The sequence below is a fragment of the Semicossyphus pulcher genome, unplaced genomic scaffold (genome assembly GCF_022749685.1).
Source record: "Semicossyphus pulcher isolate SPU_LCO1_2020_fin unplaced genomic scaffold, fSemPul1.0.p SCAF_6, whole genome shotgun sequence".
Classification (NCBI taxonomy): Eukaryota; Metazoa; Chordata; class Actinopteri; order Labriformes; family Labridae; genus Semicossyphus; species Semicossyphus pulcher.
This window is the reverse complement of record NW_027211737.1, coordinates 24,630,870-24,658,201: the sequence shown is the minus strand read 5'-3', so window position 1 is coordinate 24,658,201 and position 27,332 is coordinate 24,630,870. Positions and strand designations below refer to the sequence as shown.

The following is a 27,332-nucleotide window of genomic DNA, read 5'->3' as shown; positions in this document are numbered from 1 at the left end:
CTTACTTTCAAAATGAACACCAGCGGATAATTGCTGTGTTCTGTTGTGACAGCAAATTATTCCTTTCTGCACAGGTCCTGCTGAATGGCAGGGTGTTCACGAGGAGTGATGGTGGTTTGTACATCGATGGAGCCAGACCAGAGGATGCTGGGACTTATGTCTGCACTGCAGTGAATGTAGCCGGCTCTGTGAACATCACAGTTAGCCTGGAGGTCCATGGTAAGAGCATCTGTTAAAGACATAGTCAGACAGTTTGATGTTTTATTTGCCATTTTGCAGAGAATTATATGGAAATGCTAAAACCTCATGCTAGGTCCAGCAGGTGATGGGCTTAGCCTGGCATACTGACTGAAAGCAGGGGGAAATATCAAGCTAGGCTCGGTCAGAGGACAATCCAGGAAGCCAATGGCATAGCTTCAGTTTGTGTAATTATTTAACTTACAAGATCTATATAAATTAATGAGCTTTAGAGGTTTTTTTGACACCCTAGCAGTTTGGTTTGTGTATGTCAATCAACTTTGTTAAAGGTCCAGTTCGCCGATTTTCTGCCTCAGTCCTCTCATGCTATTATGGGGAGCTAATGCCATTATGGTAGGAAAAAAGGCAATTTCGCTCTGTGCCTTTGGAGGACGCTATCCGCTTCTCCAATGGGCCCTGGAAAACATCCGCCAGACTACATAAAATGCGTCATCTGACGGAGGCCAGGGAGCTTGCTAAACTACACTTCCTCACTCGTCGTATTTCAGATTTATTTTCGGAGCCATAGCCTGCAGCGATCACCGCCTTTCTCCACAGCTCTGGCGCCAATTTCAAATATTATTGCTTCTATCGATGACAGAGAACACCAGCTTTGACTGACAGAAGCTTTTTCCAGGGGCGAACTGCTCCTTTAATGACCAAATAACATTACCCAAAAAACTTGTACTTACCTTCTAAGTATGTTAGCATGGTCATTGCTTCATGTTGGCATGCTGACACTAGATGTGCAGCTGCATAGAGCTGCTAGCATAGCTGCAGATCGGTTGTCTTGTTTTAGGCTACCTGTCTTCCCCATGCTTCCGGTCTCTATGCTAAGCTAACTTTCTACTGGCTAGCTTCATCTTTAGTGTGCCAACATGAGAGTGGTATCAATCCTCTGATCTGAATCTCAGAGAAACAGTTTGGGTTTATTTTCATCTCTAAGTGTGAATTCCTAAATACAGTTTCTCACTGCGAGAGAAACTGTCAGGTTTTGACAGTCAGGTCACCAATTTGCTGACTCAGCATGGAAAACAACAATATGTCGATAAGCTGACCACCTGCTGTCATCATAGTGAGAGGGTTCATTTACTGCGTGCTTTGATGAAAGGGCCATTTTGTTCATAGGCACGTAATGACAGACAGGCCAGATTACAGTTCATCATCAGTTAGTAATGAAGAAATGCCTCGAGCGCCGATACTGCTGGCTGACTTAGTCCAGCGATAATGCTGTGGGCTCGCTTCTTCACAGTCAGTCGGACAGCTGTGATTTGTGACCTACTTCTTCCACAGTGCCCCCTGAGATCAACGCTGGTCCGTACCACTACATAGCCAACGAGGGTGTAGCCATCACACTATCATGCGAGGCCAGCGGAGTTCCCAAGCCAAACGTTGTCTGGTCCAAGGTAGGATGTCACACTCGCAGGCGAAAGCTACTTTTCTTAATGATTTCTTTGGCACCATCCCATAAGCCCATACATGACTAATTGGCCAGCTCTTATTCCCACAATATTATCTAGTGAGGATCACACTTGGCATTCATTCATCTAGAAACTAATCATCATTTAGAGTTTGTAAATAACTGTGGAAATGAAAGCTACGTCTTGGTTAGATTGGAGCAAAAGATAAACGTCCGGTCCTGTTGCGGTGATGTTGAGTAGATATTTGTGCCAAAACAGCCATCTGAGGCAATCAGGACTTGCATCATGGTAATTATGACAAAACAGTCATGTTCATCTCATCATGCATTCTCTCCAGGTTTATTATTTTACAATAAGCCATATTCAGGATCAAATTCATTTTTTTTTTTTTTTTTTTTTTTTTTTTTTAAAGATTATTTTTTTGGGGGGTTTTTGCCTTTATTCATAGGATAGCTGAAGACAGACAGGAAATGTGGGGAGCAGAGAGTGGGGGATGACATGCACCAAATGGATCGGCAGACCGGGAGTCGAACCTGCGATCAGTGCGACGAGGACTGTAGCCTCTATACATGGGACGCCTGCTCTACCAACCGAGCCAAACCAGCGCCCTCAAATTCATTTTTAAGAGTAAATTTTATTTTGCACAATCATGCTTAGCCCTTAAAGGTCTAATCTCTAAGATCTCAGATTCGTTCTCTCTAGCGGCACCTTATGGCGATAAACGGTAACTGTGGGAGCACACTTCCCAATTTAACCAGACGTACACGGTTGGTTCCCTCTGTTACGGTTGTAACTCTTGATTTTCCTCGCTGATGGTCGCTTTCCTTTTTAGACTTTTTGCCTTTATCTGAGCGTCAAGTTTGTTTCTTTTTCTTTGGATTTTCACTTATTTTTTAAGTTGTATCTGTAGTCATCCATCTTTTCTTTGTTTGTTCAGCCATAGTAGATTACTGTTTACTCGCAACATTTGCAGAGACCGGAAAAGCAGCCGCTTAGCTCCACCTACCTCTCTGGCGGACCAACCACTGCTGGGTGATGGAAAACTCGTCACTAACTGGGCGCCGCTTGTGATTTTTTCCACGAATGTCTCCACAGACACCCAGTCTGTAATAACACTAAATACTGCAAATGTAAAGGCTTTCATCAGTGGGCCATAGGCTCAATCACCATTGTGCAATAGTGACTTAACAGACATTTATTTACATGAAAATCTTCGAGATTGTTACTTTAACATCAGGCCTTTCTGATCACTTATAAATAAACTTTTTGTTTTCTATTTTCTTATTGAGATAGAAATCCAATAACACGGTGTCTCTCTCTGGTCCTATATTTCTCAGATTTATCTGAACAGCTCCAACAGTAACAGTTTGCATCGCAATCAGGATTTGATTAACCTGGCCAGGAGGGATGTAACCATGGCAACTTTGCTATATTGCTGCTTGACAGTGAGAAATCACTCAGGATTTTATTGTACATTAGGAAGCTATTTAAATCCGTTCTTGCAGCACATTGAACACTTGAGTTAAAAAGAATCATATCATGAGCAGAAAACGAGCACCACACGTCTGCCTTTTGACTCCGACTATAATCTGATTATGTAAAGTATCATGACTTCTCTACAGCAGTTGTTCCTCTTGTTTGTGATTAAGCCACTGTAATCAGTAATAGCAGTGTTTTGACCTTTTCCATGAGGAAATGATGAAAGCCATGGCAGAGTAAACACCCCACACTGTTACATAGTCCACATTACTGAGTGAGGTCAACATGCTGTGGTTTTTTTTACGTGTTGTTGAACCGAGACAGATTTTTCTTCCGTGCTTTTTTTTGCAAACATTTTCAGCATAGTCCTCCAGAGTTTAATACATTTCTTTTCTTGTCAGATAAAAGTGAATCTGTAAAAGCAATTTTATTCTTCAAAGATAGTGCGTGTGCAGCAGGCTGCATTCTTGTGAGCGCGTATTGGGGATAGAGAGTGAGTAAAAGGGGAGCTCTGTAATTACATTCCACATCAAAGGTCGGGCTGTAAACTTAAAACTAAGCTCAGTGTCCCTGCGCGGTTGTGCAGACAGCTCGTATTAACAGTATATTCTGTCTGGTTTTATGCCTGCTGTTCCTGCAGGGGAGGCAGCCGCTGCCCAGGGACCGCTCCTCTCTTCAGTCTGACCCTGATGGATACCTCCACATCCCCCACCCCACCACTCACGACGCAGGGATCTACATCTGCACGGCCACCAGCCCTGTCGGCTACGCTAGCCGAGAAATCCAGCTCAGCGTCAACAGTGAGCATGTTCAACCGCAGTCACCCAAACATAGCAGTGTTTGATTTTACAAAGGCTAACCTGTCTTTACACTGAAAGATGTTTGACTGAGTGACTTCCTGTGTGATACAAAGCAGCTTAAACAAAGATGTTATTCTTACAACTTCTTTCCCTCTCCTCCAGCCATGCCAAAGATCATGGGTGTGAGCGGCCATGACAACACAGTGAAGATGGCGGCAGAGGTGGGCACAGAGGTTGTTCTCCCATGTGACGCCCAGGGGAGTCCCTCTCCCCTTGTTACATGGAGCCGAAACGGGCATCCCATCCCCCCCGTCACAGCTGGGTAAGAGGCAGCATTACCTCACAATGAAGCAATAAAAATAAGTTAAACATCATGTCACAAAAAGTTTTACCTCTGACTTAACCATCATCAGCTTTTATAAGGCGCTGAAGTTTGCTGCCATTGGAAGCTGCTGCTAATGTTTAAAGTTCATTAAGTGATGCCTTTTGAAGGGCGGTGAGCAGAGGCAGCAACAGTCTGCCAGAGAGCTGTGTGGGGGCTTCACTTGCTGGCTAAACTGAGGAGGAACATCTGGTCCTGCACGGTCCGCTGAGTCCCGACTTTCATGTGTGGTCACTCTGGGTGCAGACAGGACACAGACTGGTTATATGGCAGACAGACTCTCGCGGCTGAAGGGTTTTGGGTAGATAGACGAATGACGGAGTGGGTTGAAAGCTGCGGTGACTCAGATACAGCATGACTTGTGTGGGGCCAGGAAGAAGGAAAGGATGGGGGTGGAGTGGGGGTGCCAGGAAGAGGGGAGGAAAACGAACTGACAGAGGAAGAGATACTAGCACTGTCTGCCTGATGTTCGGATTCCCTGGGGGGCTTTAGCAGTAAAACAACATGCTGACTCTTTACTAGTCCTGTCTGATGAGTATAACACATCCCTGTGAACAACCCCCACATCGGCCCGTGCTTTGCATATGCAGGACCCGGCGGAAACAAGCCGGCTGTGAAAGAGGGAGAGCTCCACTCTGTGGGTCAGAGGAAATGACCAGGGGGTGCTGATTGTTGAAATAACTTAAATCAGTGGGCGGTAAGATTTCTGCCATAGTTGTGTAAAAGGCTAGTGCCAGCAAGAGGAGAAGGAGGGTGGGAGGAGGAAGACATGGAGCCTCTGAGCACTGAGTAAGTGGTTCACTTTAGACCTAATCCCAATGAGGCCAATTTGTCCCAGTTAGTCTGTCTGTCAGACTGTGTACACAGATGACTTGACACCACTGTGGGGAGTGATGGACAGGCGAGGAGAGGGGTGCTTCGTGCCTTGTGTGTTTGGGCTTGTGTCAGTCTTGTGTCGTGCATTGCAGCGCTGCAGTCTGAGCGCAGACCTCTGCAGAGGCCGTCATTTGGTTCCAATACGAGACGCTGCTGCCTCTCCTCAGGCGGTTTGAGGAGGTGGGGGAGCCACATTACACCATATGTGCAGCTGAAATAGAGAGCTCTTTGTGCACCGAGCTCATTTCCACTTACATGAACATGTTATTGTTATAATTCAGTTGCTAAGCAGACACACTTATCTAAGATAAATCAGAGAGGTGTGTTTACATTCCTTCATATTATGCATTTATACAGCTGGACCTCTGGTGCAATCCAGGTTACCACACACCACTTTAAAGCCTCTGACCTACATCTAAGTGCATTAAGGACTTAAATTTAACGTTTTCGGGGTGGTGGTCAGTGTATGTGATCGCCTCCATCTGTCCTCATGTTTGTCTGTGACAATGAATGGCTGCAACAAAAGGCAGTTTTGGCATAAAATTGGCTTTCCACACGGTCCTTATTCAGAGGGGAAACATACTGATGAGAGGACCTTTCAACTTTTCCCTCTCCAAAAGATCTGAATCTCCTGACCCCTTCACGACAAACACACAATAGTTGCTGCTTAAAATAATGTTCCCAAAAGGAAGAAATGCATTGATTTCTTTGACCTTTCCCATGGTGACGTCATCAGGTCAAACTCTGACTGACCTTTTGCTCTGTAATTACTCTGCACAATGGTAATTGTGAATGTAGCAACTCACTGGGGAGATTACGAAGCCCTGGCTCGGATCCAGGCTCCACTTAGTGCTTTCTTACTCATAATTTTCATCCATCACAGATTTATTTTGAGTGAAGCCGAACAACACAACTGCGAAAAAACGCCATCGACAGCTTTACAGTTTGTTTTGCCTCCGTAAAGCTGTCAGTTTCTCAGGCTTTGTTTTGTTTTCAGAGCCCAGCAAGTCCATTCTAGAGTGGAGAAAATACAGCGCACGGACAATGTAGCATTATTCCCTATTCTTTCCACTAAATGGCTCAAATTGTTCATATTATCTAATTATTTTGCACACTAATGAACCTCTTCATCAGCCAGCCTCTGGCAGAAGCTGTACTGGGAATTCTCTGTCTGAATCCGTTTACAGGAACTGTCTCCATATTCGACTAATAATAGAAACAGAAGCTTCTTGAAATTTGTCTTCATGGACACATAACTATCAGGGCTGATATCAAAATATACATTAGTGATATAAAAAAGTAGCATCAGCTGCAAACACTATAAACACCGGGCAGCCTTTATAAGTATGTGCAGTGTGTATGTTTGCATGCTCCACAATGTCAATAGGTCACTAGAGTAAAATACGGCTTCAAAACAGGAACGCCTCTTATGCAAAGTGCAGCAGCTGTAGATCTTCAGTGACTCATAAAGTGTTGTTTTCTCCATCTCTTTGCCCTTGACCCCCAGGTTCACGGTTTTGCCCTCAGGCTCTCTGAGGATCACTGATGTGCGCCTGATTGATAGTAAACTGTACACCTGTACTGCTGAAAACCCAGCAGGCAACGTGTCCCTAAGCTACAATTTACACATTCAAGGTGAGCCTGTGGGGCTTCATTACCAAGTTACACTTCTTAGAAACCTTCAGACTTGTATTTTTAAAATGCTGTCAAGTTGATAAATTCCACCTGGATACACCATTGTTAAAATATGTGAGATGTGTAAATAAATAAGTGCGTAACAGATGTGGTGTGTCACGCATTCAGGATGTTGATTGTTGTCCACAGCTAAGCCCAGAATTCAGCCGGCACCTTCCCTCCTGAAAGCCCTCATGGGCCAAACGGTGACTCTGCCGTGTGTGGTCCAGGGAGAGCCGAGCCCTGAGGTCAGCTGGTATCACAATGGACTTCCTGTTGGGGTCAAGAATACTACGCCCCTCAGGATCCAGAAGGTCAGCCTCGCCGACCAGGGCACTTACCGATGTGTGGCCAGGAACAGCGCCGGACAGGAGACCTCGGAGATCAAGCTGGAAATTCTGGGTAAATATCTGCAGTGCCCTGTTAAAGAACAAGCAGAAATTAAACAGAAAGTTATTCACTGTATACAATATACTGTGGGTTTTAGTCTGTAGTAGGAACACTGACAGTGTCCCACTTTTAGGCTCTTCCAGTCTGTAGAGGTGCATTCTCTTGAGGAGTTGTTGCAAAAGATGAGAGCACAGTTATAATAGAAAAGAAATGGCTTCATACGACATTTTCTCTAACATCTTTGAAAATCAGAAGTGTTTAGATATTTAAAACGGCCAAAATCTGAGTGAAAAACACCTCAAATATTCCTGCTCCATTTCTGTTTACTTACATAAATAACAATTATCCCTCCTAATCAATACCCAACATCACTTTTATGATTGATGTGTGATGTGTAGTTTCCCACGTCTGCCTCTGATGTCCTCCAGGTATCTCTTCCCCATAGTTTGCATATTTATAAATAGAATGAACTTAAAACTGCTTAAGTAAGATTCCTCCACTTCCCTTTGAGATCTTAAAGACCCCTTCAAGTGAAAATTAAGTGTTTAACCTTGTAAACATCTCCATGTGGTGTTCTTCGTGTGCTACAAGACATACCAGCGACAACATGAGCAGTCATCTCCACGGCTGGGCCTGTCTGCTTTTAAACTGCAGTGTACCAAGGACAGGCTGAACAACACGTTTTCAGATTGGCAGGTTTGAGGCGTCACAAACCTAAGGAGCCAATCCCGTTAATGGACGGGGTGACGCTATGCATATCATTATGTGCAACCTATGGCAACCACTTGGGCAATGTGTGAGCCAGCTGTAACCGTTGTCGCAATTTTTGTAAACTCACTACTGACTCCTAACGTTAACGTAACTGCTACTAATTACTACATTTAAAGCTCGCTGAGTTTCAACAAGCTGCCGCTAAACAATGGCAGAGACGTGTTTTGTTTTAGTGACGAGGGGGTGGTTGTAAATTTGCATAGTGTACGGGGACTATGCAGATTCTGAGTTTTTAATGAGGGAGAAGGAGGAGTTGTCTTGGGAGGATTTTTACAAGGTAATTAAACATATTTTGCAGAAAAACATATCAGACACATTTGATTAGTTCAAGCAGAACATTTTAAACATCTTAAAACATGACCGGAGCTGCTCTTTAAAGTTTGACCATCAGATGATTTCTCATCACTCTTGTAATTCCTTATTTATTCTATTTTCCCTTTGAATGTTGCTTGTTGATAGACATTTTGTTCCTGTTTTCCGTGGCTGTCTGACCATGAATGAATTCTTTGCTCTCAGGTCTGAAAAAGAAATCTTGATCATAATGACTTTACCTGATTAAATAAAGCGCCTGGTTGTGGGTGTGAGAGGTTAATGTAGGTCATTTTTATCCAGAGGTACCTGTGACATGTGAAATGCTTCAAATCTTATTCTGTCTTACACAGTCCCTCTTAGGCTTCTTCTCACTTTTTTTATCTGAACTAGAACACCTATTAATAACTCTGACGAATACTCATCGCACCTGTAATTCGATGTTCACTGTATCAGCTGAACTTGCAAAACCCAGAACATATTTTTCTGTATCCACAGAGGCCCCGTCCTTTGCAGAACCTGGAGACGCCATCATGGAGAAAGTAGCGAAGAGCAAGGTCATCATCCCCTGCCCCGCTGAAGGTACGATATGATTCACAGATGAGTCAGCCTCAGACAGACTGAATAGGAGGCAATCAATGGTCTGGCATTTATAAGAGACTCAATTTACACGGTGTGACTGTTTTGAAGCCTGAAATGGATTCGCTTTGCACCATCAAAGGGATGTTTTTACTTCACCGTGGACTTTTAGCTGCTGTCTTAAAAGGCACAGCTTCTTTTATCACAGCACCCAGAGACACGCTGCTGTCTATATATTTTAACATCTCTGTGCGAACATGGAGGTATCGTGAATGGATGTGGTGGGCCTGCGATTATTATCAAAACAAAGTGAGTGTCTGTTTATGCCCGCCGATGTATCGATAGATACCCCTGACAGCCGGGGCAAACAGGTATTGTTTGTGTCGGACTGTGCCATGGTAACCAGCTCACAGAGAGAAGGTGAGGGCTGTGTCTAATGTGGAGCAACAGCTGGAACATCAGTCCGCCTGCTGCCTCGGTGAGCCACATCTGCTTTCCTCTGCGTCCGGGCCTGCTGGGAGAGGAATCCTAATTACAGGCTGCCGCTGGCAGGCGAAGGACCGAGATATCTGAGGTGCACTGTGAAGCAGAGGAAGATGAAGCCACACTGGCCCTCCTTCCATCCAAGTCATACCGACAGGCAGGCAGGCTGCACCAGGCCTCAGAGGGCTCTCACTGATATGCTTGATGCTCTTGACACCCTAGAGAGGCAGCCAGAAGCAAGAAACAAGCATCCTGTCATTGTTCTCATGAGATCTGTCTGTACGAGAGAGATAAAGTGTACTTTCTGCCCGAAGCATACGATTAATCCACCAACAAGCGCACTGCATTTGATGAAGGTAATTATTTGAGAAACACATGGAAGAGATAATCCCCAACTCCGTCAACCCCTGAAATTAGATTCAAAGTCTCCTAATGAGATCTGTTAACATCTAAAATAGAACATCTGTATGCGTTTCCTCCCAGCAATGAGATAATGAATTTCCCTTTGAGCTCTTTAACTGTAAACACGTGTACCGAGAGGCAACGGAAGATAACATCACCTTTGCTCGGGCCGCGTCTCATGTGGTTGGGACTTTTTCGGATCGCGGAAGGGAGCTGTGTTTGATTTCCCCCTCTCATCTGTGGTGTTTGTATATGTAACACCTCTGTAAATAGACAGAGCTGTGGCATTTGGATCACTCCACCGCACTGCTCTTTTCACTGCGACTCGCCGGTCCGTCCTCGTTCGAGTCTGTTGTGTTCGAGACAAAATCCTCCACCTTTTCCCCTCCATTCAACCTTTCTCCTTTTGACCATTTCCAGCTCTTTTCCACCCAGTAATCCTCAGAAGACATCTGTTTCAGGCTCCTGAGTGAATCACCACTGCCTTTGAACTGCTTGCTCAACCACTCCTATTCTCACTGTTCTAGGTTCTCGCCTCGCTGTTTGGTAATAAATCTTAATGCTAGTGTTTCAAATCGTACATCTTACATCTCTCCAGCATACCGTGTCTTACTTTTTTATGCGACTCTGACCTTGAAACCGTAAGCTTGAAGGCTACAAGGACTCTAACCATTTTGGCATGGTCTCCCCTGCTGTCCCGCTGTCCAACAGATAAATGTAGAGCCGGCTTTTTCTTGTCTGGGCTGCTTGCCCGTTAAGTTCTCCTGTAGAGAAGCAGAGAGATGGAAGTAACTTTTCTTTCTGTCAGATGCAATCAATAAAGCTCAGTTTATTCCCTCTTTCTTGTCGGCGCACCTGCAGGCTCACCTCCTCCCAAGGTACGCTGGTTTAAGAATGGCCTGGAGATACACCCTGAACAATCAGAGTTTTCTGTGGCGAGGGATGGAGCTCTTGTAATTAGCACAGCGTCTGCCAGCCACAGCGGGGACTTCAAGTGTGTGGCCTCCAATGACGCAGGCTCTGTGGAGAGAAAGACGAGGCTGAAAGTAAACGGTGAGAATCCAGTTACTGCTTTTTCTTCCTCCTTTCAGATCACCTGCAACTGAACTGAAACATAGCATACACTTACACTTCCCTTTTTATTCTGCATTTCTTCAGTTCCACCAGAGATCCAAGATGATGGCCAGCCCCTGAACCTCACTGTCACCTTGAAGCAGCCTCTCACTCTAGGCTGCGATGCTTTTGGGATCCCCTCCCCAACAATCACCTGGACTAAAGATGGTCGTGCTGTGAGTTTTTTCACCTTGAATTCCCACTTACAATAAAGATAAAACTTGGACTGCATGTTAATATCCAGTATCTTGTTGATACCTAGCTGTGCAATGCCACCAAGTGGCCATTGTTCTAATTACAATGACACAGTAAAGCAGCACTGAACTGATTTCTGTAATGTCCAGGTGGACAGTCCTGGGGTTTATCTGCAGAACGGGAACAGGATGCTGAGAATCTACAGAGTTCAGCCAGAACATGCTGGAAGATTTGCCTGCACAGCTCAAAACTCAGCTGGGGAGGCCCGGAGAGAATATCACATAGTGGTGCAAGGTGAGCGGTCACCAGCTGTCATGCTGGATGAAGTATGAATAAGGAAAGAGAAGAGGGAAAGAAAGATAAGAATGTTAAGTAGAGAGTAAAAGGGATGTTTTTCTTGCCAGCAGTGGACTTTAAATTTCCTGGCAGAGCAGTCGAAGTACTGACACCATTAAAGGCATAAAAAAGTAGGATTTTCCAAGAAAAATAAAATAACGTTTACAAATATAATATAATATAAATCATCACTTAAGGGCCTCTATACATGTGTGTTGGTGAGTGTGTGCAGACCCTCGTGAGACTCTTCCCTCTGCATCTATTCTGTTATCTTGCTTTTGCATGGGACGTTTTCATGAGGGGCGCTGTTGTGGTTCCCTGAGCCAGTCACAGCGTATAGGTGATGAACGTTGCTTACGCAAAGGTAACTCGCGGTTAGCATGCTAGCGCAAAGGTAACCGTGATGCTGTCGGTGTTAGCTCAGCAGGGTGGGCGTGTGAGCGAGTGAGATGATACGAGAGAGTGAGAGTGAGCTTGTGGTGACGAAGAGTCCAGGAGGAGGGGCCCAGTTTGAATGTGTTGTTGACAAAATGCAAGGAAAGATCCGACTTATTCCACCTTTAATTTACCTTCATTACTCCACTGGATGTTGCACACCCTGAAAGATGACTTTCAAAGCAAATAACCTTATTAAAAACTAAAATGAGGTCCCTGTCTCTTCTGTTATCAAAAGTGATTTTCAAATGTAAATAATTTTGCTTCAGATTGATGTTTTGTTAACTACATCTTGTGTGTGTTCCCTGTTCCAGCTCCGCCAGTGATCTCAGGAACGTCCCGACTGCAGGAGGTGAATGTGGTTCTGGGTCAGGAGGTGGAGTTTCAGTGTCGGGTCAGTGGAAGACCAGCACCCCGAGTGGAGTGGAGCCGCGATGGAGAGTAAGCATCCCTCTGTTTATTGATGTGACATTCAGTGCCACAAGCAGGATGCAGTTCCCATAGTATCGATCTATCACTCCTTCCTCTCTCCAGAGTTCTGTCCCGCAATGGAGACCCCCATGTGGAGTTTCTGGAAGACGGCCAGGTGTTGAAGGTGAAGTCAGTGAGACTGAGGGACCAGGGGCTCTACCAGTGTCTGGCCAGTAACAACGCTGGAACTCAGATGCGCCAGTTCAGACTCACAGTGCAAGGTCTCTGTTTTATCAAAGACTACTTTAGGAAAGAAAAGTATTGCTCACTACACTTCTGTTTCAGAGGGTCTGCACAGAACAATCCCCTCCCCTCAGGATCTATTCATGCTGTGCTACAGGCCAGTAAAAATCTTACAGGCTGTTAAACATTGGTACTGCCTGTGTTTCTCTCCAGCTCCCCCCACCATCAAAGGCCCCAATGAGACCTCAGAGGTGTCAGTGGTGCTCGGCTTTCCCACAGTCCTCCCCTGTGATGTCGAGGGCTCACCCACACCCAGCATCACTTGGTTAAAGGACAACCAGCCCATCGTATCCAGTCCCCAGCAGACGTACACTCGAGGCGGACAGGCGCTGCGCCTGGGCTCGGCCCAGGGAGACAGCGCTGGTCTCTACACCTGCAGGGCCACCAATCCAGCCGGCACCGCCATCAAACAGTATTCTCTGAGTGTTCTGGGTAAGAGACATCTACACCGCTTACAGATTAAAATGTCTAAAACTGAACTTTTAATGATACATTTATTTATTTGTCTTATCAGTGCCACCACAGATAGAGGGCTCCTCGAGGTTCGGAGGTCATGAAAAGAAAGTTCGGATCAATGGCAGCTTAACTCTCTCCTGCCTGACTAAAGGTTTCCCTGAGCCAAAGGTTCAGTGGTTCAAAGATGGACAGGTTGGTGTTTCATACTTACATGATCTGCATGTCTAAGTACCACAAACATGGACTCTTAAAATGGAACAAATTCAAGCCTCTGTCAGTCTCTAATCGTAACCAATACCAAATGCGACTACTATGCAAGAAGTCACATGTTCTTGTAAAGGCCGCATCAACTTTCCAGATGTTTGGGGGATGAGCAAGCTGGTTAATTATAGCAGTGGCATAGAAGAAGAGAACAGTGAATACATAGCATGATGTAAAACCCTGTGCTCTTTTTCCTCGGTTCTTTTTACTTAACCTACAGTACTTGCTTGTGTAGCTTAATTCTGTGTTTCCGTTTCTTTGAGTGTTGAAGAACAGACTGCAAAAAGCTAATTTCACCTGGACTGTATATTCTATTTTTTTTTGTCTCGGTTTTTAGTTGCTGACTGGAAACAACCACGCTGGCCTTCGAGACAGCGGCCACCTCCTCGAGATAGAGAATGCGATGATGTCACATGAGGGGCAGTACACCTGTGTGGTCACCAACTCTGCAGGAGAGGACAAGAGAGACTTTCATGTCACCATTCAGGGTGTGTTATGATTCAGCTCTAATTTAAATGCAAACTTCTTTTCACATTCAACTGGTCAAGTTGTAATTTTTGCTAATGGACTTAAAGTAGCTCTTTCTTCTGAATAAAAAGAAAGTGACTTGACTCGCTCTTGTCTTGGTAGTTCCCCCGATCTTTCACCGGGTGACTAACAGAGAGGCAGCCTGGGGTCTGGGGCACGAGGATGATGAAAATGAGGACATGGCGGACAAGCGGGAGGTGGTCCTGGGCCATCCAATCAGCATGTCATGTGAGAGTAACGCCATCCCCCCTCCCAAACTCAGCTGGTACAAAGATGGACGAAAACTCACCTCTGCTGACGGAGTGGTGCTACATCCAGGTCAGAGGGCGCTCCTTCCTGGGTCATCTTGATTGTCGTGTTTGACTGGGGCTTCATAACCATGGATGTGTTAATGTGTTTGTCCTCTCAGGTGGACAGGTGCTACAAATCGCCCGAGTGCAGAGAGAAGATGCTGGAAGGTATACATGTCAGGCGGTTAATGAGGCTGGAGAGGACCGCATGCACTTTGAACTGGAGATCCTCGGTGAGTAAAAACATGTATTTACTTTAATGCATGTGTCTGTAAATGATAAAACAATTATTACAGAAGGGAATGTCTGTTTTACCTCCTCAGTCCCTCCTGTGATCATGGGAGCGCTAGAGGAGTTTATGGAGGAAATGGGCGCAGTGGTGAACAGCACTGTGGTCCTCCACTGTGATGCCACCGGACACCCTGCTCCGTCCATCTCCTGGCTCAGAGACGGGCAGCCGGTGCACACAGACTCTCAGCACCACATCAGCCAGGATGGGACTCAACTCCAGGTCTGTCATTGTTGTCGATGAGACATTTACCACCCTGTGAACAGATTAAATTGTGACATTCTTCTATTGCATCTTGCAGCTCCTCAGCGTGCAGGTTTCAGACATGGCTGGGTATCTGTGCGTCGCTGAGAACAAGGTCGGAACAGTTGAGAAACACTTCACTTTGACAGTTCAAGGTAAGATAAGCTCATAGCTCTGGATGTTATTTTTTAATTACAGGGGAGCCTTTAGTGTGTCCAACATGACCGTGGTTTTCTATTTCAGTCCCTCCTAGAGTAAACGGCCGTAAAGATGAGGAGGTGAGTGTGGTTCAGGGTCACATGGTGTCTTTGCTGTGTGACGTCCAAGCGTACCCTCCTCCTGAGATCACCTGGACCAAAGACGGACAGGTCCTCCGATTCAGCACCGGGCTCCACATCCTGCCAGGTCAGACCTCGGCCACCTGCAGTACCTAAATCAATTTTATGTCAGGAGCATGTCCTTTGTTTGAATTCAATAACGGCCCAGATATTACATTTTGTATCATTTTCTCGATATATTACAGGCGGACAGATGCTACAGTTGCCGCGGGCGAGAGTGGAAGATGCAGGGCAATATGTGTGCACAGCCACCAACCCCGCAGGCCAGGACCAGAAGAGTATTATCCTCAGTGTTTATGGTGAGCTAACACATGCTGACCTATCCCCACAATTCAGCTACATATACAGATGATCAAATCTTAAAATGTTTTTAGATTTGATCATCTGTATATGTAGCTGAATGTCCAGGCTTGTTTACTGCAAGCCAGCTGTGACCGGGAAGAGTTCAAGAGTGAATCATATCATTTCTGAGTGAGATCATGCCCTCTCTTTATGTGCAAACCATCAGTCCTGCCCACCCTGAAGCCCCGTCCAGATCCTGAGTCAGACTCGGTCACCCCACAAGTAGGCTCCTCTGTCACGCTGGGATGCGAAGCCCAAGGTGTTCCCGAGCCTGAGGTCACTTGGTACAAGAACGGGCTGCAACTCGCTGCAGTGAACGGACTGAAGATGGATCATCACCAGCTGGAGATCGTAGGAGTTCAGGTCAGGGGATTGTTTTTAGATCATACATGTTTGAAGCTAAAATCATAAAAGTATTTTAAAGACCAGCTCCAGTCATGTTTTAAGACGTATAAAATGCTCTGCTTGAAATAATAAATTGTGTCTGATATGTTTTTTTCTTGTAAAAATCCTCCCAAGACATCTCCTCCTTCTCCCTCATTAAAAATTCCTGAATCTTCATAGTCCCCGCCCACTTTACAAACTCCCAACCGCCCCTCCGTCGCAAAAACAACACACATCTCTGCCATTGTTTAGTGGCAACTTGTTGAAACTTACATGTACATTAGTGAAGTGGTTGCCATAGGTTGCACATAATGATATGCACAGCGTCACCCCGTCCATTAACGGGATTGGCTCCTTAGGTTTGTGACGTCTCAAACCTGCCAATCTGAAAACGTGTTGTTCAGCCTGTCCTTGGTACACTGCAGTTTAAAAGCAGACAGGCCCAGCCGTGCAGATGACTGCTTATATTGTCCCTGATATGTCTTGTAGCACATGAGAAACACCACATGGAGATGTTTACAAGGTTAAACACATGATTTCCACTGGAGGGGGTCTGTAAGGACTGAAAGTGGCTTTTAATTGACTCAAACTGCTTGCCAGTCTTTACCCTCTTACATTTTAAACCTCTAAACTATTCATATTTAAGTATCACACAGTGTCAATAAAATTCACAGACTGGAAACAGCCTGGAAAAACTGGAGACATGGATGCATGTGTAATTAAATGCAGCACTTGCCCTGTCTTTGACCCGACTGTATATTAACTAAGTTGATTTACCTGATTCAGAAGACATGCAGCAGCTACCATAGGAGGCGAAAGAGCCTCTTTTCTCGTGCTCTTAATTCACCCTCCCTCCCTACAATGACCTTCTTTTGTGGTTCCTAGTTGGCAGATGGTGGCACCTACACCTGCAAAGTCTCCAATGTGGCTGGACAGGTGGACAGGACATTTAGACTGACCGTTCATGGTGAGAAGACGTCTGCTTTGTTCTCAAAGTGAAAACTGTCTCCAGTGTCAGCGTGTTTGAAATAATACTAATAAATTACCACAGTTCCTCCTGTCCTGGACGGGCCTCTCCGGGAGTTCCTGAACTACACCCTTGGCTCCCACGTGGCCCTGCTGTGTGAGGCCTCAGGGGTCCCTGTGCCGAGCATCACCTGGCTTAAAGATGGAACTCCTATTGGTAAGTGACAGAGAGTAATGGGAAACAATAAAGTGTGCACTTCTCTTTGTGAAAGCATGTATAAGTGAATGTGTTTGCTGTCCAGAGAGCAGCCTGCAGTGGCAGTGGTCTGTCCGAGGGAGCAGGCTGGAGCTGGGGCCTCTCACTCTGTCGCACGCTGGAACATACACCTGTGTGGCCAAGAACAGTGAAGGACAAACACAGAGAGACTACTCACTCACCGTGCAGGGTAAGCTAGACATTCAAAATTACATTCCCTCACTAGAAAATGATACATATTATGCATAAAAGTAATGGTTTTCTGTAGCATTTAGCAGTAATCTTCGTCCTCAACAGTATCGCCTACCATCCTGGACTCTGAGCACCCGTCCGATGTGAGTGCACCCCTGGGAGAGGAGCTGACCCTGGAGTGCAGAGCTACTGGAAACCCCACCCCGCGCCTCAGCTGGCTGAAAGACGGCGTGACTTTAGAGGGATCAGACACCCGGCACATCGCGTAAGTCATCCGCATTCCCAATTATAACTGGGGCTTTAAACGAAATATCACACACACATTATTCTTATTTAAAGCTGATGAATTTGTTTAACAAGCAGCACATCAGTCAACACCATTCCCTAAAGGTTTGGAAAATGAGATATTATAACCAAAGATAGTGTGCAGGACTGAGGTGTGTCTGGACAGACAAATAAAATCATTCAGTTCCTCGCCTAATGTCATCATGGGGTGCAGCTGTCTCACAGCTGTTCAGCAGCTTACATGGTCAGTGCAACTGCTTTAGCTACAGAAGGCGTAGAAAGTGTATCTCTGTGTATGTGTGTGTGTGTGTGTCTGCACTGTGAGAAAATCGTGGGATGATGATGATAATGATTATGATGGGAAAGTAAAACTGAGGCTCAAAGGTGGGATGAGAAAATGATAGATGCTGGTTTTAAAAGGATAACGTAATCTGGTGTTAATGTGAAAACATAATGTGTATATTTAACCCTGCAGTGTGACCCCTGACGGCAGCACCCTGACATTACTGAGGCTGAGCCCCGAGGATTCTGGGACATACACCTGTTTGGCTGCCAGCCCGGCTGGACAGGAGAGCAAAATCTACACCCTCTTTGTCCTCGGTCAGTTTGGAGATTTTATATGTGTGTCTGTGTGAGTGCTTAAGTCTGATGCTAAAGTGATTTGTTTCCATTTAATTTGACTCGTCACAGTCCCACCGTCTATCTCTGGTGAGACCACCGTCCCCAGAGAGGTGCAGGTCACGCAGGACAGCGCTGTGACTCTGGAGTGTCAGGCAGCAGGAAACCCTCCACCTCAGATCAGCTGGCTGAAGAACGGACGTCCTGTGCTTCTCTCTCCGCGTACTCGCCTCCTGTCTGGCGACTCTGTGCTGAGGTCAGTCAGGACAGAGAGAGCTGATTACAAACATGATAAATGTGTTAGGAGATTAAATATTTAAAGGTGAGGTAACGCTAAGTTTCCCCTTTCTTTCTGATAAAGGATTTCTCCTGTGCAGCTGTCTGACTCTGGTGTTTACACATGCGTGGCACGCAGTCGAGCTGGTCTTGCTGAGCTCAGCTATGATGTCCAGGTTCAAGGTACAATCACAAACCACCCACTGATTTACCCTTGTGTAGCATTCTTGATTTTAAGAGTTTCATCTGTGTCTGTATGGCTTGCAGTGCCCCCTGGTGTTGATCATGTTGAACCAGTGGAGCCGGTTACAGTGGTCCAGGGATCCTTGGTGACTTTAACATGTGAAGCACGTGGCGTCCCCCCTCCGACACTGACTTGGATGAAGGACAGCCAGCCGCTGTCCCTTCACCGAAACCTGCTGCTGGACGGACAGGAGACACGGCTGCAGCTGCCTGATGTAGCGCCTTCAGACGCAGGCCTCTACAGCTGTGTGGCCAGTAACCAGGCTGGAAGCAGCACAAAGAGCTTCAACCTCACTGTGCTCGGTAATCCAAAAATAATCTGTTTATTTAATTTATTTCTAAATTTAAGCACTATTATAAACTTCTCGAAAAACTGAGCCAGAACATTCTGCTTTCTGATCCAGAGCCTCCAAAGATTTCCAGCTCCGGCTCTCCAGAGGAGCTGACCATAGCTGTAAACAGTCCGCTGGAGCTGGAGTGCTCTGCTGTGGGCTTCCCACCTCCCACCCTCAGCTGGCTCAAAGATGGACACCCCTTGGCGGGAACTGACATTGTTCAGCAGGATGGACAGTTTGTCAGGATTAGCAAAGTTCAGGTGAAGTTTAATGCAATTTAATCTTCCACATTTTTTAATTTAAAGATGCAAATAACATAAGAATTTAAATGTATACCCAAAAATGGATACAGTCAAACAACTGAAAGACAGAAGTGTTAAAAGTTTCAGTCCAGGCAAATGCAGCCCTCTCATGCCAGAACCACTCAAGTTGATTAATGTAATCTCTTTAAAGGTGGAGGATGCAGGTCTGTACACCTGCTTGGCCAGCAGCCTAGCTGGAGAGGATGGACAAAACCACTGGGTCCGAGTCCAAGGTGACATAAACTGTTGTTACGCTTATGGTTCAACTTGGAGGAAATATATCACTTCCCCCTCTGTCTTATCTCGCTGTCTCACTTGCATACTCTTGCACCTGGTACTTCTATACAACAGTTAAAAAGCAGACTTCTCTGGTCTGGCATTTCCCAGCTATAGTCATGCATTTATTTTATCTGTGCTGTTTTGCACGCCATGTGATGTAAAGACATTTTTATGTGTGTTGATTCACGGCACAGACATCTTTAATGGATGATACATTGTGCATCGTAATCCCTCCTTAAAATTATGTTTGCATGAATGACTGCTGTTGGGATCTGTTCAACTGCTGGGATTAATGATTAACCAACAAGTAAAACATCCAAATTCATGAGATCATCCTCTTTTTGCATCTTGATGACATACGCAGCTCAGCTGACTCATAAAACTGAGTCATGTGAACCGAAACACAAACTCTCACAGCACGTCTTTCTTTCTAAAATTACACTTTGAGTGTATAACTAAACATTTGGTTTTTTTACTGCAAACAGGATCTGGTAAACACATCTGGCCCCCTTTTGAAGTTTTGTATTCAACATGGACACATGTTGTACTTAGCTCCCATGATTTAATCTGTGAGGCTTAGGTGTGTTACCCAGCTGGAAACTCAAATGCTTAATAATCAGTGCTTGTGTTTCAGTTCCTCCAACCCTCCTTGGTTCTGGTGATGTGAGGACTTTGTCAGTACCAGTCAATGGACATCTGACCTTGGAGTGTCTGGCTGACAGTGACCCCGCTCCAAATATAGAGTGGTACAAGGATGAGGCCAAACTGCAGGTACATAGACAAAAAAAACAAAGTTAGGGAAATAAAAGCCGTCCTATCTTGACTCACATTTTCTTTCCTTCCCTCCTGCTGTATCAGCTGGGTGGTCGGATCCAGCGGCTGGCAGGAGGTCAGTACCTGGAGATACAGGAAGTGAGGCCGGAGGACAGCGGCCAGTACAGCTGTGTGGTGACCAACATAGCTGGCAGCAACAGTCTGTTTTTCACAGTGGAGATTCTCTGTAAGTCGCACGGTTGATTATAAGCTGATTTAAATAGTTAGACATAATAAAGTCACTTCATGGATATGTTGTTTTTATTTCTAGTACCACCGGTAATAAAGGAGGGCAGTACAGTCGTGACCGCACACGTCGGCCAGGATGCGGTTTTACCTTGTGAAGTTGAAGGTGACTCTTCAGTCACTGTCATGTGGAGGAAAGATGGCTTCCCCTTAGCTCAAGATAAGAACAAGTAGGTCAAAACATTTTCCTTTAAAGATATAATCTCAAAGGTCTCAGTTTCATTCTCTTTAGCAGCACCTAATGGTGATAAATGGTAATTGCAGGAGCACACCTCCCAAATTTAACCAAACGTCACAGTTGGCTTCCTTTGTTACGGTTGTAACTCTTGATCTTGATCTGAGCATCAAATTTGTTTCTTTTTCTTTGGATTTGCACTTATTGTTGAAGTTGTATCTGTAGTCATCGATCTTTTCTTTGTTTGTTCAGCCGAAGTAGATTACTGTTTACTCACAACACTTGCAGAGACCGGAAAAGCAGCCGCTTAGCTCCGCCTACCCTCTCTTGCAGACCAACCACTGCTGGCTGATGGAAAACGCGTCACTAACTGGGCGTCGCTCGTGATTTTTTACGCGAAAGTCACACCAGACACCCAGTCCATAACAACACTATATACTGCAAATGCAAAGGCTTTCATCAGTGGGCCATAGGCTCAGTCACCAGTGTTACCTCATTCGGTGATAGATAGTGACTTAACAGACATTTATTTACATGAAAATCTTCGAGATTATTACTATAAATAACTAAAATTCAGTCTGTCTTTGTTATATATTACTTTTTCACATGTCAAAAAAACAGCTACACAATGCTGTGTTCTGATCCATTTTGTCATGTTTTATTATTTGATGTGTTTCAGGTACACTATCTTATCAGAGGGATCCTTACGTGTGCATGGGGTTCAGTTGAGTGATGCTGGTCGTTACTACTGCACTGTGTCTAACCAGGCCGGCTCAGATCACCGAGGACTGGATCTACGAGTGTTTGGTAAATATAGTAAAGTTATGATTCTGGTGGTGCTTAATTTAACGTAGCACAGATAATTAGTTTTTTATATGGTTTTGATCACACATAGGACCCTGTGTTGGTTCTGGCTCTCATTATTGTACATTTCAAGCTTCAATACTTAATAGGATTTCTTTTAATTATTGAAATACAGTAATGTAGTCAACATGTCCGATCATCACTCCCCGACTCCGTGGCAGAGACCCTCATACATGCCATTTATTACCACCCGTCTGGACTACTGCAATGGAGTCCTGTCCTGGATACCCAGCAAATCCCTGGAAAGGCTCCAGTATGTGCAGAACTGTGCTGTCAGGGTTCTGACCATTACCAAGCTCTGGCAACACATCACCCCCACCCTCATCCACCTTCACTGGCTTCCGGTCAGGTCCTGCATCTCCTATAAAGTCCTCCTTCCCACCTACAAATCCCTCCATGCCCTGGCCCCACAGGACCTTTCTGACCTCCTCCACCCCCTATACCCCGTCTCAGAATCTGCAGTCGTCAGACACGGGCCTGCTCACCATTCCCCACACCTGCCTGCGGACTTCAGGGGAGAGAGCCTTCAGTGTGGCAGCCCCCACTCTCTCTCCTGTTGCCCAGCTCACTTGTAACTCCCATGTAAAGTGACCTGGGGTTTCTTGAAAGGTGCCATATAAATCGAAGTTATTACTATTCTTGTGTGTGAATATGTCCTGTGTCCTCTCAGTGGGTCCATCCATCAGTCCGGGTCTATTCAATGTGACAGCAACCACAGGGATCAGAGCCGTGCTGAGCTGTGAGACTACAGGTATACCCGCACCTACGGTAACCTGGAAGAGGAACGGCACTCCCCTAGATATCAGCCTGCAGTCTGGTGCATACAGGTAAGTTATGGCCTCACCACATTACATGCATACAGAGAAAGTTGCACAGCCATAAAACTTAAAAGCTGATGTAATTCTATCCAGGTTATTGTCCTCTGGCTCGCTGGTTCTCTTGTCACCGTCCACTGAGGATGAAGGTTACTTTGAGTGCACTGCTGTCAATGATGTCGGGGAGGAGCGCAGGGTCATTGAGGTCATCCTGCAAGGTATCGATTTTGACTTTTGTACAATAGACAGACGGTCAAGTCATTTGAGATGACTGAATTGAAGAATTTTCTATTTGCTCCTTTAGTCCCACCGTCCATTGAGGACGACGTCACGACAGTCACAGCTGTGAAAATGTCTCCTGTGGTGTTGCCCTGTCACGTTCAAGGACGACCTCAGCCCACCATCACCTGGAGCAAGGGCGGAGCCAAACTGGGCTCAAGAGGAGGAACTTATCGTGTCCTCCCCACTGGTACGACCTCTTTATATTATTACACATTATGTTCTACTGTGTTAATCATGCTCTTTACATTTAACTCTGTATCTTTGTACTCTTATGCAGGAGTGTTGGAGATAACTGCTGCTGTGCCGAGCCACGCCGGCAGGTACACATGCTCAGCCCGCAACCCGGCTGGAGTCGCTCACAAACACATCTCTCTCTCTGTGCAAGGTAGGCTGGGAAAGTACCGCCTGTTGGAACGCATATGATAAAACATGGACACTTATGTAACAAAGACTCTTTGCTCCTGTGTACTTAGAGCCCCCAGAGATCAGGCCGATGGCAGAGGAAGTGCAGGTGGTGTTGCATCATGGGATTGTTCTGCCCTGTGAGGTCCAAGGCTTCCCAAGGCCGTCCATCACCTGGCAGAGAGAGGGGGTTCCTATAGCAGCAGGTAATAAATAGAACACAAGCTCACCACCTTGTTGCTGTACGATGGATCCTGTCACCTGTGCCTGAACATTTAGTATCTGTAACAATCATGTAATAACACAAGCTAAAGCAAGTAGTGATGTGACTTGATCATCTGATTACAGGTCACAGGCTCGCTGTGCTCTCAAATGGAGCTCTGAAGTTTTCTCGGGTCACGCTGGGTGACGCGGGGAGCTACCAGTGTCTGGCAAAGAATGATGCTGGTGTAGCTGTGGGCAGGACTAAACTTGTCCTTCAAGGTAACCTGGACTCACAGATGAGAAGAAAATGTTCCAACTGGTTACTTCCAATTCCTTAGAAGCCTACTAAAGGCTTTTATAAATTAAATTATACTTCATGTTTCTCCAGTTCCCCCCGTGCTGAGTGTACCTCGCGTGGAGTACACTGCAGTGCTCGGCCAGCCTGTCAGTCTGGAGTGTGTGGCTGATGGGCAGCCACAACCTGAAGTCACCTGGCACAAGGAGAGGAGGCCTGTTGTAGACGGCACTCATATACGTATCTTTGCCAATGGAACCTTGGCAATCACATCTACCCAGCGCAGTGACGCAGGCCTATACACATGTACAGCCAAAAACCTCGCAGGTAGAGCCAGCCATGACATGAGGCTGGTTATTCAAGGTGAGTTAGGAGAGCCGTGTCATATTATGTAAACACTGAATCTAGCAGGTTTTTTATTTAATAGTTCTATTGACAGTCATGTTGTTGCATTTCAGTCCCGCCCATGATTCCTCCTTCGCAGACTGAACTGTCAGTCATTCAGGGATTTCAGGCGCTGCTGCCCTGCGCTGCTCAGGGTTCACCAGAGCCCAGGGTATCATGGGAAAAGGATGGAGCGACTGTGCCCAACCTGCCCGGCAAATTTACCGTCCTGCGATCAGGAGAGCTCATCGTCGAGCGGGCTGAGGTTAGCCTGAGTACAACCTACACATGTCCAGCTACATCTGTTCAGCTCTGGGTGTGTGGATCAGTTCTGATTGCTCTCTTCACACAGGTTGGGGATGCTGGTGTGTTCACATGTGTGGCCACCAACGCAGCTGGCTCTGTGAGACAAGACATCCGCCTGTCAATCAACATGAGGCCTGCCTTCAAAGAGCTGCCAGGGGATGTTACCCTCAACAAAGGGCAGAGTCTGGCCCTGTCCTGCCACGCTCAGGGAACTCCCTCTCCTGTCATCTCCTGGACCGTCAACAACAGTCCTTACTCAGGTATTCCCTTCCTCCTTCTCGTCGACTTCGTGGCTGCCAAAGTATATCAGTGCCTTCATGTTCAGGATGGCAGCTCATGATGATCGCAATCAATCTTGCTGTGAAGCTTTGAGTGAACACTGATTGGTTAAAAATGTTGCAGGTGCCACTGTAGATGAGGCGGGCAGGAGCTCCGTCATCGTTGACAATGTGACTATGAGTGATGCCGGGACCTACGTGTGCATAGCAGAAAACAGCGTGGGCTCCATCCGAGCGCTCTCATTTGTTCGCATCAGAGGTGAGCGATTTGTCAAGGATGAGTCGGCGCATTTATTTAACTTGCAACAGATATTGAGATCTATGTATGTGCCGTGTGTCCCCAGAGCCTCCGGTGTTGAAAGGTGAAGCCCACACGAGTCAGACAGTCGTCCAGGGGGCCTCTGCTGTTCTCGACTGTCCGGTCCACGGAGAGCCCAGCCCGGTCCTCCGCTGGCTCCGGGATGGAAAGCCACTGCTCCGCTCCTTCCGAATGCAAGCCCTTCACAATGGATCCTTGGTCGTCTACAGCATCACTGTAAATAAAGTTTCATTCATTTTTTGTTATGAATTTCCTGCACATCAGAGCTGTGACCCTCTCTCCTCTCCAGACAAGAGTTGTTAAACCAAGTCTTTCACGTTTGAGTGATTAAGCCCCCTTGAGCAAACTACTCACATCAATAAATGTTTAATGTCTTTGAGAAAAACAAGGCCGTATTCATCCACTGCAGGCTTCTCTGCACTCCCCTTGTGTGGAGGAACAGTGAGTGGCTGTCCTGCAGCGTCCTGCTCCCGCCTAAATCAGATTCACTTCAGTCAGAGAGGCTAACAGCATTAGCAACAGAGGGAGGAGATGAACAGAGAGCTGGATGTTCCCAGACTCTGCCCCTCTCTCCTCAGGCTGTAACCTTGTTAGGTCTCTAACTGCTGCTGTAATTGCACAGCCTGCAGTGGAGACTTTCTCACAGACAGATGACTGTCCTTCCCACAGAGCAGTCTAATGTGAAATTTCCCCTCTCTGGTCCAACAATTTCTATTACCAGAAATAATTCAACGGATAAAGTCTCAAAAGCCCGGAAGAAATGGAAAAGTTTTTTTTGCTAAAATGGTAGTTTTTCTTTTATCATAAAACTGTGTGATCGAAGGCACGGTTGTGTCCTGGAGGTGTGTGACCCTGTCAAAAGAAAATTGGTCCTCAGGGTGCCAATTAAGCCAAACTCTCCTCCTCTACCTGTTTGATGTGCAGGCTGCAGATGAAGGGGAGTACCAGTGTGTGGCTGAGAGTGAAGCTGGGACTGCTGAGAGGACCATTACTCTCAAAGTTCAGAGTGAGTTCAGTGCTTACTATTATACATACACATTTAATAATAAACACACATATTTATCTGTCAGAGTCTGTTTCAAACCTCCACTTATGTATGTATTTTGTCTGCACTTGTTCTCCTCTGTAATATAATCTGATGCACATGCATAAAGGATGTTTTTTCCTCCGATTTTTCTCCCTTTTAAAAAAATAACTTTCTATAAACTCAAAAATCTCCTTCTTCTTCTTCTCTCTACCACAGTTAATGGAGGCTACTCTAACTGGGAGGAATGGGGTCCATGTAGCAGCACCTGTGGACAAGGTTTCCAAGAACGAACCAGATTATGCAACAACCCAGAACCAGCCAACGGCGGCCGATCCTGCAGCGGCCCCAGTATCGACTCTCGGAAATGTCAAGCCGGTCTCTGCCCAGGTAGAATTGTATTCTTTCTTCCCTTAAGACGGCGGCTGATTTTTTAATGTCACTGCTTCAGTGTTTCATTCGAATAAAGGTCATGACCTACAGTACGAATTGTCAGGCTGATGCTCTTTTGTGCATGAATGAACAGGATATTATAAAGGTTACGTTTGAGACAGTGTAGACATACAAAAGAGACATTATGTTTTTTCAGTATTTGTAATTTGTAATGTACATGTATTAACTTAAAGTGTGTTATAAATATTAACAATATTATTAAGTGCATGTGAACCTAATACTTTCCATTTGTTTGGTAATGAAAGGAGAGACTCCTCGCAGGACCAGAGGCAGCCTGATCGGCATGGTGAATGAGAGAGAGTTTGGTGTGTCATACCTGGAGGCCAACATCACAGACAATGAGGTGGAGGGGAGCAGCACTCTGCAGGCACGTCTGGACAACATCCCTCCCAGTGTGGGTGAGTAATCGCACATTACATCATAGCATGTAGAACGAAGGCTACGTGTTCTGAGAGAAAGGTCTCCAAGTATTTTAACACAAACTTGCACACATATTTAAACTGTCAGAGTAGTTTTAAAAGATGAACTCCAGACTCAGCAAGATAAGCTTTGTTTACTCACCTTTTTAAATTGACACACTGAGAGTTTAGCTAATTCAGAGACAAACCTATTCATGGGATGCAACCTAACTTACCGTACTTCAAACTACAGGCCTCTCTTTAGAAGGGAGTATGTAGTTTGTTATGTTTTTTAAAATTCATAAAGTACAGGAGACAACATTTTTGAGATATGATTCTAATGTTGTGCAGAATGTATCTGCTGTATTTTTTATGGTTCTGTAAGAGGCCCGGTGCTGATCATGTTCTGTTCCAGGTCCCTTGTTGCGGGTGCTGGTGTCTGTGCTTGCTCCCGTCTACTGGACCACTGTGCTGCAGAACGGAGATGCCAGGAACGGCTTCTCCTTCACTCAGGGACAGTTCAGACAAGAGTCTCAGCTGGAGTTTGAGACTGGTACGTTTTTTCTATTGATCGTTTTTCTGTTTGCCAATGAAT

At 45.7% G+C, this 27,332-nt stretch overlaps 1 protein-coding gene across 1 annotated transcript in view; it reads left to right on the top strand.

Annotated features, from left to right (window-relative positions):
• Positions 1 to 27,332, top strand: part of hmcn2 (hemicentin 2) — a 47,489-nt gene that overhangs the window by 14,045 nt on the left and 6,112 nt on the right. The window contains exons 19-69 of the mRNA XM_069682695.1: positions 75 to 219; positions 1,531 to 1,643; positions 3,778 to 3,937; positions 4,100 to 4,259; positions 6,703 to 6,830; positions 7,020 to 7,271; positions 8,838 to 8,921; positions 10,665 to 10,856; positions 10,962 to 11,092; positions 11,261 to 11,405; positions 12,197 to 12,323; positions 12,417 to 12,574; positions 12,750 to 13,028; positions 13,111 to 13,244; positions 13,651 to 13,801; positions 13,944 to 14,159; positions 14,251 to 14,364; positions 14,455 to 14,642; positions 14,722 to 14,818; positions 14,907 to 15,068; positions 15,187 to 15,300; positions 15,510 to 15,706; positions 16,613 to 16,694; positions 16,779 to 16,910; positions 16,996 to 17,139; positions 17,247 to 17,406; positions 17,902 to 18,026; positions 18,117 to 18,300; positions 18,406 to 18,503; positions 18,588 to 18,866; positions 18,968 to 19,158; positions 19,352 to 19,433; positions 20,114 to 20,250; positions 20,338 to 20,479; positions 20,564 to 20,708; positions 21,393 to 21,520; positions 22,248 to 22,404; positions 22,489 to 22,610; positions 22,697 to 22,861; positions 22,952 to 23,059; positions 23,148 to 23,282; positions 23,425 to 23,559; positions 23,669 to 23,938; positions 24,034 to 24,224; positions 24,312 to 24,525; positions 24,668 to 24,802; positions 24,888 to 25,078; positions 25,787 to 25,868; positions 26,106 to 26,276; positions 26,585 to 26,737; positions 27,153 to 27,290. Of these exons, the coding sequence (XP_069538796.1) occupies positions 75 to 219; positions 1,531 to 1,643; positions 3,778 to 3,937; positions 4,100 to 4,259; positions 6,703 to 6,830; positions 7,020 to 7,271; positions 8,838 to 8,921; positions 10,665 to 10,856; positions 10,962 to 11,092; positions 11,261 to 11,405; positions 12,197 to 12,323; positions 12,417 to 12,574; positions 12,750 to 13,028; positions 13,111 to 13,244; positions 13,651 to 13,801; positions 13,944 to 14,159; positions 14,251 to 14,364; positions 14,455 to 14,642; positions 14,722 to 14,818; positions 14,907 to 15,068; positions 15,187 to 15,300; positions 15,510 to 15,706; positions 16,613 to 16,694; positions 16,779 to 16,910; positions 16,996 to 17,139; positions 17,247 to 17,406; positions 17,902 to 18,026; positions 18,117 to 18,300; positions 18,406 to 18,503; positions 18,588 to 18,866; positions 18,968 to 19,158; positions 19,352 to 19,433; positions 20,114 to 20,250; positions 20,338 to 20,479; positions 20,564 to 20,708; positions 21,393 to 21,520; positions 22,248 to 22,404; positions 22,489 to 22,610; positions 22,697 to 22,861; positions 22,952 to 23,059; positions 23,148 to 23,282; positions 23,425 to 23,559; positions 23,669 to 23,938; positions 24,034 to 24,224; positions 24,312 to 24,525; positions 24,668 to 24,802; positions 24,888 to 25,078; positions 25,787 to 25,868; positions 26,106 to 26,276; positions 26,585 to 26,737; positions 27,153 to 27,290 (7,843 nt within the window). The remainder of the gene's footprint in view (positions 1 to 74; positions 220 to 1,530; positions 1,644 to 3,777; positions 3,938 to 4,099; positions 4,260 to 6,702; positions 6,831 to 7,019; positions 7,272 to 8,837; positions 8,922 to 10,664; positions 10,857 to 10,961; positions 11,093 to 11,260; positions 11,406 to 12,196; positions 12,324 to 12,416; positions 12,575 to 12,749; positions 13,029 to 13,110; positions 13,245 to 13,650; positions 13,802 to 13,943; positions 14,160 to 14,250; positions 14,365 to 14,454; positions 14,643 to 14,721; positions 14,819 to 14,906; positions 15,069 to 15,186; positions 15,301 to 15,509; positions 15,707 to 16,612; positions 16,695 to 16,778; positions 16,911 to 16,995; positions 17,140 to 17,246; positions 17,407 to 17,901; positions 18,027 to 18,116; positions 18,301 to 18,405; positions 18,504 to 18,587; positions 18,867 to 18,967; positions 19,159 to 19,351; positions 19,434 to 20,113; positions 20,251 to 20,337; positions 20,480 to 20,563; positions 20,709 to 21,392; positions 21,521 to 22,247; positions 22,405 to 22,488; positions 22,611 to 22,696; positions 22,862 to 22,951; positions 23,060 to 23,147; positions 23,283 to 23,424; positions 23,560 to 23,668; positions 23,939 to 24,033; positions 24,225 to 24,311; positions 24,526 to 24,667; positions 24,803 to 24,887; positions 25,079 to 25,786; positions 25,869 to 26,105; positions 26,277 to 26,584; positions 26,738 to 27,152; positions 27,291 to 27,332) is intronic.